The sequence below is a fragment of the Erithacus rubecula genome (assembly GCF_903797595.1).
Source record: "Erithacus rubecula genome assembly, chromosome: 5".
NCBI classification, from domain to species: Eukaryota; Metazoa; Chordata; class Aves; order Passeriformes; family Muscicapidae; genus Erithacus; species Erithacus rubecula.
In genome coordinates this window covers 23762049-23774054 of record NC_136687.1, presented here as the reverse complement: position 1 = coordinate 23774054, position 12006 = coordinate 23762049, and the positions used below count along the sequence as shown (strand labels likewise).

Below are 12006 nucleotides of genomic sequence, written 5' to 3'. Positions count from 1 at the left end.
AGCACTGAATCCACAGATACATGCAATGGCAGCATATCTTCCCTTGGGATGCCAGTTGCAGAAATTGGTGGTGTTCTTTTATTCTCTAAGTTAGATTGAGTATAAACAGGATAAAGTATAAATAGGATAACAAGACTGGCATCTTTCAAATCCAGAAAATAAAGTTAAACAAAAGTGAATGATTATTTTAGAGTAGTAACTGGCAAACAGTAATCTGGTGTAATTTCTAGTGGAGGTGGCTTGTAAAATGTAATGAACAAAGAACTAGAATGTCTTCAGATCTTTAAATATTCTCCCATAGTAATTGCTGCAGGCAAAGTGAATTTTCTGCTCTGTAGCTGAGTAAATACCATGACATTAACCTCACACCTGACTTAAGAAAAACCTTATTATCGCTGAGCAGATTTTCCAGAAGCAATTCTTCTGGATAATACCAAGTAGGCCAAACACGTTGCTAGCTAGAAGGAAAAAGACATGAGGAAACCTCCTGAGCCAAAGGAGTCAGGATCCCAAACGCAGCTTGGTTAATGTTTGAGGCTGAATTAATAACCAGCGAGGAAATCCTTTGGTACAAAGGGCTGCAAGAAGCGGCTCGGTGTCGATGCTGCCGTGCGGCTGGTGGTTGTGTGCGCTGCTCAGCGCGGTTCCAGGCTGCTCCCGCCCAGCTGTGCCCAGCTGTGCCCAGCTGTGCTGCAGGCGCAGTTGGCTGGGGCCACTGACGCTGCTGTCCCCGCAGACTGCGGCCGCCGCCCCGCCGCCCGCATGAGCAAGAGGATCCTGGGGGGCAGGACGAGCCGGCCGGGCCGCTGGCCGTGGCAGTGCTCCCTGCAGAGCGAGCCCAGCGGGCACATCTGCGGCTGCGTCCTCATCGCCAGGAGATGGGTGCTGACCGTCGCGCACTGCTTCGAAGGGTGAGAGGGCTCGCGTTCTGCTGCTCCCGTGAATCACAAACGGCGCGGAATGGCCAGGTGTTGGAGTCTGTGAGTCGAGGCTCTCTGAATCCTTCAGGGAGGAATCAGAGGGCAGGGATTGAATTAAAGCCTTTGGATGGATTGAAGTATATGAAGCCACTCACACATAAGGTAGAGGTGTAAGTTTAAGTATTAGGATAAGTGAGTCAGTAACTTTTAGCATGGCTCTAATGCTTTTAGTAAGTGAAAGGTTCAAATGCCCGAGTAGAAGTGTGAGTTCTAGTGAAGGCTGAAAAGCTTACTAGTGTTTTTAGTGGAGGCTTCAGGAACATAGTTTTAGACAGTGCTTAGACATAATAGAACTATAGTAAAAATATTGCTAGTGTTTTTCAGATAGAACAAGATAGGTCATACATAACCTGGCGTGTTAAGAAAATAGAATTCTAATAGGCTAAGGAGTGGTGGTCCGAGTTTGTGTCTTAGCTTGGCTGGGCAGATTCTATATAAGAGCATGCATTGGGGAGAGCTGGTGTTTTTTTGCCAAGTCTTTGTGCCATTCCTTTGTGCCATGCTTCTGCTGTTGCTTTGCTCTCTCACTGCCATCATCAACACCCAAGAAGATAGGAGCTGCCACAGCACCATCAGCTTCCCTGGGCTCTGACAAGGGCAGCTTCTGCTTCCATTTGGGACTTTGTACCAAAACTTAGCATGGACTTTGATGTCTCTGACTGTGCCTTTTGAGACTGATATGCTTCTGCAATAAATAACCTTTTAGCAACTATTAGATGCTTCACTTAATTAAGAAGATAACCTGACGAAGTTGGTGCCTAGAGCACCTAGAGTAACCCAGTTACTACCAGAGGTAGTAACCTCACAGCCTGTCAGAGAGACCTGGTTTTAGGAGACTAAAAAAGAAAGTAAAAAGGTACAAACCAGTATCAGCTGAGGTTTTCACATGTTTTGTTACTCATTGCTGGCATCTCTACTGATGAAAGCTAAATGAAGATGCTCTGACTTTCAGCTAGAAACAGGAAAAGGAAGGAGATCAAAGCACTGATTCTATAGCTGTCGTACAGCTGCCATCGGTTTAAAAATCATCCTTTGTACCAGTGTAGGAAAAACCCTGAAAAAATGCTGTGGCCATTGGTAAAAAGAAAAACTGAGTATTTTCTCACAGCAAATGACATACTGAATGTAATTTTTTAAAATTTATTTTTATACAGTCCACTCTTTTAATAAGCTTGCAATCATTAACAAGTCAGTATTAAAATTAATTAATATTACAATTAGTATCAGAGGCTGTGGTGGAGGGACAGTCTGGGGTACAGAGGATGTTTACATCTCTTAGCTATTGTTTCAATCATTGCCAGCTTTTTGGTGCTAACCAATATTTCTTCTTGATGAACCACAGATTTCAGAAGGAGGTTTATTACCTTATTTCTTTTGTCTTGAACCAAAGCTTTTTTATTGGGTTTCTACGGAAAATTTAAACAAGTGTTCTATGTTAACCAAGAGTCTCTTGAACTGATAGTGATAGTCATTCCCTTTTTCAGTAGAAATTTACATTTTCTCTTTTTATATCTGAAAAACTGAGTTCGTTGGTGTTTGTCCTTCTAAACTAACAATGTGCTAAACCTGTATTACATGAACAAGAGTACTGTATTTTATCAGATTTTGGGTCCAGAAGGAATTTCTCTTCTTTCTCCATCTCTTTTTAAATATACTGCTGGAATATTTCCCATCCTTTGGAAGAACACTTTCTGGTGATCTAAAATAAAGGGTGGGACAGAGGTTGATCCTTCAGCAATTCTGGAGTGCAGTTGAATTTGCTGGATAAGATTCCTCTCATTACTGAAAGATAAGCAAAGCAGCTGTCACATTATAAAGTAAAAATTCTTCCAGTTTTGTCAAATGGAGAAGAAATGCCTCTACATTTTGGAGCTGCTCATTTGCCCCTCATGTAGAGCTGCATAATATCCTTGTGAGCTCAGAGTATAACTTGTTAAAAGTTTTTTTTTTTATATTTATATTCTAAAGACCTTAAAGTACTAAGATATTCTAGTTTAATGATTGATTGAGAAGTTATATGAAGTTTTTTTCTCTTCTGTCTTTCTGAGTAGATTGGAGGGGATGTACCCAGAAGCCTTGAAATTCTTAATTTGTAAGAAGGACTTTTTTTTTATAAGCTTAATATATCATCAGCAAGACGATTCTTGATGTCACTTTTTTTTTTTTTTTTTTTTTTACATAAAGTATTTAAAAAATTTCCCAAGCCAACCACATAAGACAACAATATAAAGAGATTTTAAAGTGCTCTGGTCCCTTATACAGAATGCTTCATTTTGTGAAACTTGTGAAGTTTAATAAACAACATGAGGACCATATAAAAATAATACAAATAGCCATGAATACTTGTAGAAGGCATAAATAGAAAGAGCTGCATTAAATATTGTGTTGTTTGTGAGTTTTCTTATTATAGTCCCCAGAGTTTTGTCAAGATCATTTTGAAGTGCATTACATTAAAGCATCCAAACCATTTAAAGGTTTTGGGGTTTTTTTATGTGTTGGACAATGCATTCTGGCTGACTGCTTTTTTCTCTAGGCAATGTTATTTTACAGTGGTCATAAACACATATACAATAGTATATGAATATTCTCAGCATTTAATTTCCATGAATTTATGGAACAGCTCATGAATTGATCATGATGCTAAAATGATCACTATAGTCTGAAATTTTCATCCAACTCTTAAGATAAACGTAGTCTTGATTTAGCAACAGAATCTCTTCACAAATTACAGGAATTACAATCTTGAGCATTATGAAAAAGCTGCAATTTTGCATGCTTTTACTCACACTGCTTTGAATAAGCTTTAGTACTGTGAAAGGTGCTTAATTACATGGAGTTGTCTTTCAGCAGTTGTGAAAAATGCTGACTTTTCTGAGAGCCTTTAGCATCACAGACTAATTAGAAACCACAAAGAACCCGCAACTCATCCTGTGACCAGTTAGGATCAAGAGATTACAGCCTTGAAGCTTTTCATAAAATCTAGGCTTTTCTGATGTATCTCAACAGACAATAGTTCAGTGTTCCCTCCTGTATTAAATGTATCATTGCTTTGTGGTCTTGAATGTCTACCAAAAGAGTCTCAAAAAATTTAAAAGTCAAACTAACCCTTTGGTCTTAGGCATAGAAAGTATACTTGGCACAGACTGAATGCTGAATAAATAAGGGACTTTTCCCATGGCTATCATAAAATATTTAATTTACACAATATAATTTCTTCTTGGAGACTCTTTAGGGATTTCAGTGAGCCACAACTGCTGTCAGCAGACTACTGAACAATATTCTCACCCTAGGGATTTTTGTATGTGCCCACCACTGAGCATGTGAGCTACTAACGCTGGGAAGGATCCAAGGGATGACTTTGACAGCCTTTAATACAGCAACTAATGCATGGTTACATAACTTCTGATGGAGTGAGCTTTAATGTGTTTGATTACAAGCAGGAGGGAAATGGAAAGTATTGACTTCTCTTGCTCAAATCTTTGCTGTAAGGAATAATGCATAAATATTTGTTTTCTTCTTGTAGTATTTGTATGGTTTGCAAAGTGCAGTGTGCAAAAAGGAAGAAAAAAATACCTTGGGTATTTTAGGTTAAAAGAAAGACCTTGACTGAAATGTCACCATTTTTTTTTTTATTTCTTCTTTTTTACAAAGGAGAGAAAATGCAGCTGTCTGGAAAGTAGTGCTTGGTATTAGCAATCTTGACCATCCATCAAGTTTCATGCAGACCCGACTAGTGAGGACCATCATCGTCCATCCACGCTACAACAGAGCAGTTGTAGACTATGATATTAGCATTGTGGAACTAGATGAGGATATCAATGAGACAAGCTATGTAAGACCTGTCTGCTTGCCCAGCAAGGACCAGCTGGTTCAGCCAGACACCTACTGCTACATCACAGGCTGGGGACACATGGGCAACAAAAGTAAGATATTTCTGATTTTTTTGAAAAATGTGTGAAGCTTCTACTGAGTTAATAAAATAAGTGATACAATTACAAACTTCTATCCATTTATATATTACTAGATCTTAGTAAGTACTAGGGAAGTGCAACTACTCTTGAAGGGATCAAGCTGTGACTATAGCCTAACTTTTTCAAGCAGCAGCCACAATTTATGCTCCTTAATGCCTACTTAGACACTGGCTGGATTTTTAAAAATGTTGAGGATCTGGAAGCTTCTATCAAGAAAGTCCCCCACACAGTTATGATTTTTAGCTATCTGTTTCATTCAGAACAATATTGCAGAGGTAGCACATCATCAGTGCAGGGGAAACACTCAGCTCAGTGAAAGCTGGAGGCACTGGAAGCACTGGTTGGAGGAACACAAGTCACTTTGTACTTATGACACAATTTATTCCATAACCAGAAGTGTTCTTGTATCTCTGAACAGAATGTTAGTGTGTTTTCTTGTTTTGGGGCTGCCACAATCCTTGACGAGTACTGTTATGTAAATAACAGTTCAGGTAAAATGAATCTGCATTAATAGTATGCAAATTAGCCTGGCCCCAACACCTCTAGTGCACTAGTCATTGTGTTTCTCCCTTTGCTATATAATAATTACTAGGGATGGCTTTTCCATACTCTGGGTAAGAAAATCTTCCTTCTGCATTGCTTCAGATGAACTTCAGTTGTAGCAGCCAGGTTAGATGTGGTAGAAATTAAATTGCATACAATAGCAAGCTGCTTACTAGCATCTCTGCCCATCTACAAATATCTCTATATGGTGTCAGGAGAAAAACTCCAGCAGAATGTTTTTGCAGCACTGGTAAATGGAAAATGGTTTTTTGTTCTCTAACGTGGTCAGAGTTGATTTTAAAGGTTTTATGCTAGGAAGCATCAGAAACCACTCTGGTTACATAGCATTTAGTACTGCATACCCTAGGTTGAACAACTTTGATTAGAATTTGAACTCAATCAGTTGCTTATACTAGGAGGAAGTCTTCTATTGCCTCTTGAACATATTACAATAATTTCGATAGATTCAAATTCTGATTTCCTGGTACATTCTGCAAGTGAAATTTACCCAAACATAACCAAAATGGCTGTGATCATTACCAAGTTTTACCATGACAGACACCAAGAAATAGGCAGGTCCTGCTCTGGAACAGTGAATCAAACCAGTTGTTCATCTCTCTCACATTACTGTTTTCCAGCCACTACTGCCCCCATCTTAAAAGTCACAAACTGCATCATGTTAAACTGCAAATGCTCAATAAACAGCAAATACCACACCAGTCACCATGTTGCTTAGTCCTTCTCCAGGACTATGCAACACATAGTGCTCTTTCATTTAATACATATATGGAGAGCAATATTTATAATGTGCCCCAATGGAAACGTTTGTTGTACCTCATGGAGTCATAATAGGCAAGTATTTGTGAATTTCTGTTTACTAAACACTTAGTTCTGTTTTTCAGTGCCTTTCAAGCTTCAGGAAGGAGAGGTTCGCATAATTTCCTTAGAACAATGCCAGTCATATTTTGACATGAAAATCATCACCAGCAGGATGCTGTGTGCTGGCTATGAATCTGGCACCGTGGACTCTTGCATGGTAGGCATCTCTGTAAGGAGAAACAGAAAGTTTCAACAAACAAAATTGCTTTTAGAAATCAAAGTACTGTGATGGTAATTAGGTGTAGCATACTTTATCTATTCTAGGAATGACAACTGCCTATTTACATACTTTAAACCAACTTTTATTATTACTATTATTGCTAATATTGGTGTAAGCAACTTAAATTGATGGTAATGAAGTGCTGCTTGAAGACTTTAGGGTTTATCTGTACTAGTTAAATTTTTGATTTGTATGATCCTTTTGCAGGTAATTTTTTGTATAAATGTAATGGGCAATGAATACTGGTAATGCTATGTGTGGCTACACAGTTCAGCAGAGCAGCTGTTTTTAACAGCTGAGTTATTTGCTAAAGGCAAATGGCTGTAGGAACTGTGAGATAGCTTTAACCATGAGTGCTAGCCATGTGTTTAACACTGTTTTAAACTTTCCTGTTGCAGGGTGACAGTGGAGGACCTCTTGTGTGTGAGCATACTGCAGGGCGCTGGACTTTGTTTGGCTTAACATCTTGGGGCTCTGTCTGCTTTTCCAAGGTTTTGGGACCTGGAGTTTACAGTAATGTGTCACATTTTATTGAGTGGATTGAAAGACAAATATACATCCACACCTTTCTGCTAAACTAACTCCAGATGGTAAGAATTGTGCTGATGGACAAAAGAAAAATGAAATCAGGCCTTCAACACTGAAGGTTTTGCAGTCCAGTAACTCTGTGAAAAGGAGTTTCAAGCTCTATCTATTCTTGGTGTGGAGCTATGGAATATGCAGTGTATGTTACTGGTCAATCCTCTGCTCCTGAATATACTGAATATAATAATCATTTTGACTTTTCTTTTAACTGTGTTGTGGTGTTATTCCAAACACTGCAAAAAGCTTAAAAGAAAAGAATCAACCACTTTCTGCCTTTCAGCTATTAAAACTAAGCAGTAGCACAGATTAGAAAAACTTTTTAAAATAGCCTATTTTAATACTATTCAATTAGTAGCACATGCATTTTCACTCACTTCTTGTGATGGGGAAGGAACTTTGTGCATTCTTATGGCACCACAGAACACACCTTCACAAGCACTGCCCACAGGGCCATACCACATGTTGGAGGGTGTGGAAGATATTGATGGGTTTGTATCCATGTGGCACAGGACACATCAAAGCACACGTGCAGGTCTCCAAAGGTGTGTAGCCATATGCTCCTGGCATGCCTGAGCTAATGCATTTTATCCCTCTGGGTGGTTAATCTGCATGGGCATCACCCTGTACTGTCCTGATTCCACAGCTTCTGTTCCCAGAGCCAGCCTGGGCATCTCTTTGGGGTGATGGAGGAACCAGTAGGCCAACAGATCCACAACTACCAGTGGAGGCACTGGAGACCAAAATTTCAGACTCTTTAGACAGCCCTCTAGTAGTTAATCTTCTGAAGCTTCCAATGTCCTAAAGTGTCCAGGAAACACCCACGTCTCAGCAGCACCACACTGATCAGTGCATTTATCAAACCTGTGCCCCACTGGCTTTCCTCCCCACATTTTATCATGTGTTCAGCATATAAATCATGCACTGACTATCTTCAGCCCTCTAAAGACATAAAAGCTTTGGCAATACCACTGCAATGATTTTCCCTCCTAGAGTCAGCCAGTTTGGACATCTTGTGAGAGATGGAAAATGCAGATTTACAATGCTAAAGATGCAGTGTGGGCACTATCCCAAATATTGGGGAACTGGTTAATTTTTATAGGTATCTTCTTGTACCTTGCATTTAAAGTTTAATTTTGACTAGCAAGGTAAAACATTTGGGAAAAAGAAGAAAGCAGAAAGAAAATGAGTGATAGAAGGCTTGGGATTCCAGCTTCTGTTCAAATGAATATTAGAAATATGAGAAGCAAAGTACAACTACACCAGCAAAGGCTCAAGGAGCCCAGCTCAGATGCTTGGCAGCCAGATGTGGATTGCTCTGTGCAGTAGTAAGACACTAATACTCCAAGAGAATCTGGCTGGAAAAGATTATAATGGAGCTTGGCACCTTTTTATGATGCTAGAGGGAAAGTGTGTCCTGTCAAGTGCTGTAGATGATGTCCTGCACAGCTATCAGCTCTTAGGAGGCAGAATAGGACGAGTGAGAAATCTGAGGATTACAGGATAAATTCCACTGGGAAACAATGCATTTAAAATTTGCATTTTCAATGTTGTGCCTAGTCCCCTGTGAATCCAGCCTAAGGCACAGAATTATTCTCTCTGCTACCTCTGGCATGGCCCCATGACAGCACGGCAGGGCCTTGCCAATAGCATGACTGCCACATGTGGAAACATGCATTGAAACACCTAACACATGGCCATTTCGGGTACTATCGTGTTGCAACTCATCTGCATAGATCTCTTGCTTTCATGAAGGTTTATCTCTTCTCTCCAAATCTTCTCTTTAAACATTGCTGACATTAGAAAGTTAGTCACAGTAGACCACACTGTAGACACAGGTATTAATAAATACTCAATATTTATGTTACAGATTCTGAAACTATTTAAATGATTATTGAATCACTGTTTCATGCTCAGAAAGAAAACACTTTGAGGCTTTGCTAAGTTTGATTGTTGGGGGTTTTTTAAACTTTTAATATTTTATGGATATAACACTTAAATACTCTTCTTCCCCCAGCTATAAATGAGAGAAAGCAGCTGTGACCATATTTATCTAGTGCAAGTACATTAGAGGTGAAGCAGGTTATTAATGCCCTTGCCTCAAGGATATGCAGGCTGGAGCTCTCAGTCTTCACTTCAGCTTTCCTCTGTGGCTGGGATCTCTGTGGCTGTAGGGCAGAAAAGCTCTGGGTCCCAGAGCTGGTTATCAGAGCTCCCTGAGCAGGAGGTGGCCTAGTGGTTGTTAGAGCCAGCTGGCTGATGTCACACAGGTTCTGGCCAGGTCTGTGCCCAAAGAAGTCCTGCTGCACAATGAACAACCCAGCCTGGCTCCACCAGATACGATGGTTAGCAGCTTTGCATTTTGTAAAGCACCAGAGTACATGAAATCATTCATGTAGATATTAGCATTACCAAATGATAATATGTCAACTACACATTTTAATTACTATAGGATTTGGCCTACCAACAGTTTCCAAGGAAAATTCCAGGAAATGAGGGAGAGTCCTGCTTAAACATAAGGTTCAGCCCCATCCTATATGGGATCAGTCAGAAGAAGTTCCAGGCTGAGCCCCATCCCAAATGGCTTCAGGAGGGAGCACTTGGGTCTTATCCTTTCCCATGACTGTGTCTGACACAACATTCCATGTAAAGAGGAAATTTGTAATTTTATAAATGTATTTTTATACTGTTTTTTTAATGTGTGCATAAGAAATAGGCAAACATGCTCCTCTTTCCACTGCATCACACTTTTCCCGTGTGCTGACATAATGGCTATGATCACAATTGTGTTTGTCTCACAGGTGTAGCCTCATTGCAAGATAACATTTGTCAGTTTTGCTTCTACCACAGCTGTATCTCCAAATGGAAGCAATGCCACTCAGTCAATGGGTTTCTTTCTAGTTGTTCTAATAAAAATTTACAATCATTTTCCAAATAACTTCTCTGTTGAAAATGTGTTCTAATTTTTAGAGAGACTGAACAATATTATGGAGGTATTAAGTTATAACTTTAGCAATAATGACCTAAAAATAGCCTTCAAAAGGCATTTTGAATCCTTAGCTGACTTTTTAGCAGCCCTGTTAGCACTGCAATACTTGTGGAGATTCTGGCACTACTACCACTGTACAACTTGTAGTTTCTTCTGTGTCTATGCTTCCAGTACAGAATATTACCATGAATACTGCTGCCAACAACTACTCTGGACTTAGAAATCTGAAAAACTAAAGCTGCAATCAAATCTGTAATCTGAACACATCTTGTTCTATAATTTTGCTCTGAAATGCAATTAGTTTTAAATAACATCCCTTTTTAACTTATACACAGAATTTCAACAACAGATACACATGCTGAAATCAAAATAATAAGCAGACAGAAGCTTAAAATTAAAATTTTCTGCTGCAATAAGGAGTCCAGGACTGTGAGGGCAAGAGTCACATAACCAGAATAAAACAGCAACAAATAACACAAATCTCACTCTGAAATTCAGATATGGGAACATTGTAAAGAAAGTCAGCTCAGAAATTGCCTATTAGCCTTGGCCAAGAGCCAGGGCTGGTGAGAGCAGTGGGTTCTCTGTATTAGCTGGTCCTCAGCCTTGTGCTATGGCCAGTGGGGCTGTGGAAAAAACAACTTGGGCTAAACATCAGCTCAAACTGTACCCCAGGTACAGACCAAAGCTCACTGTGCTGCCAAAACACTCAGTGAAGTCTGTGGCTGACTGCCACCTGCAAATGTTTGGTACACATGTGGTTGCTGTGAAAGAAAAAAGTTTAATACATGTATTTTCTTCTGTAAATCAAATACTGCACATCAAAATCAGAGTTGAGGCTGTTCTAGATGTAGCTACAAGGGTGGGGGCAGTTGAAGGTGGTTATTTTGGTTTGTTTTAAAAATTGTAAACACTGACATGTGGAAGGCACCTGTGAGATGCTGTTAAAAAGCTTATTTTTCAAAATGGAAAAGTTAGATCATGCTGTGCCTAAGTGCAGGAGTGCAGAAGCAAGCAGGTGATTGTGCTGTTTTCACTGCTAAAAAGAGTAATAAAGGGAACACTGAACTGTTGAGAAGCACAGGGAGCACCATTTTTTTCTGCCCTTCACTTGGCACTACTTTAGTTATGCCAATTAATATTTTGAAGCTTCTAAAAGACACCGAGTAATCACACCAAATGTCTTCAGGTATCTCTTCTGTTTGTCCAACACAAAAAAAAACCCACCCCAAAAAACCCAACCCCAAAACCACCACACCAAAAAACCTAAAAATCGAACAAAAAAAAAGAACCAACCCCCAAAGCAACTTTTACCCAACAGGTTACTTAGGTTATGACCCAGATTGTTTATTGAAATCCTCTAATAAAACACAGCCTGTAGAGCACAGTTTTAAGCAATATGGAGTACCAATATGCAATACACACAAATGTTGTTTTCTACCACTTCAAGTGCTACAAAAGCCCTTATAATATCAGCAGAGAGGAACAGTGTCCTGAAAGCCTCACTGCACTAAGTTGTGAGTAATGGAGTGACAAGGCTTGTGAAGAGTCATGTAATAGCAATTTAAATATCCCAGAGATACCATGCAGCTGGTCTCAGGTCTAACAGGCAACTCTCACATTTCTTGATGTAGTTATTTTGATGCCATGGCTTAGTCAGAAGGTTTTGGAGGATCTTACTCTGAATACTTAGTTATGTAATTTTTTTGTATGAAAAAATTGCAAACTCTTGACACTAAATGATCATCTACCTGTCAAATGTGCTGGTAGGTTCAGCTTCTGCAGCAGAGGCAACAAGAGGGCAGATCACAGGCTGGTGTTTATTCCCAAACCTTTTCACAG

The 12006-nt window shown here is 39.6% G+C and overlaps 1 protein-coding gene across 3 annotated transcripts in view; it reads left to right on the top strand.

The window, feature by feature from the left end:
• Nucleotides 1-10101, top strand: part of CORIN (corin, serine peptidase) — a 113825-nt gene extending 103724 nt beyond the window's left edge. For all 3 annotated transcript variants that reach the window (XM_079305756.1, XM_079305754.1, XM_079305755.1), the window contains exons 19-22: nt 737-911; nt 4632-4903; nt 6397-6530; nt 6992-10101. In XM_079305756.1, the coding sequence (XP_079161882.1) occupies nt 737-911; nt 4632-4903; nt 6397-6530; nt 6992-7174 (764 nt within the window). In that variant the 3' untranslated portion in view covers nt 7175-10101. The remainder of the gene's footprint in view (nt 1-736; nt 912-4631; nt 4904-6396; nt 6531-6991) is intronic.
• The last annotated feature ends 1905 nt before the right edge of the window (nt 10102-12006 follow it).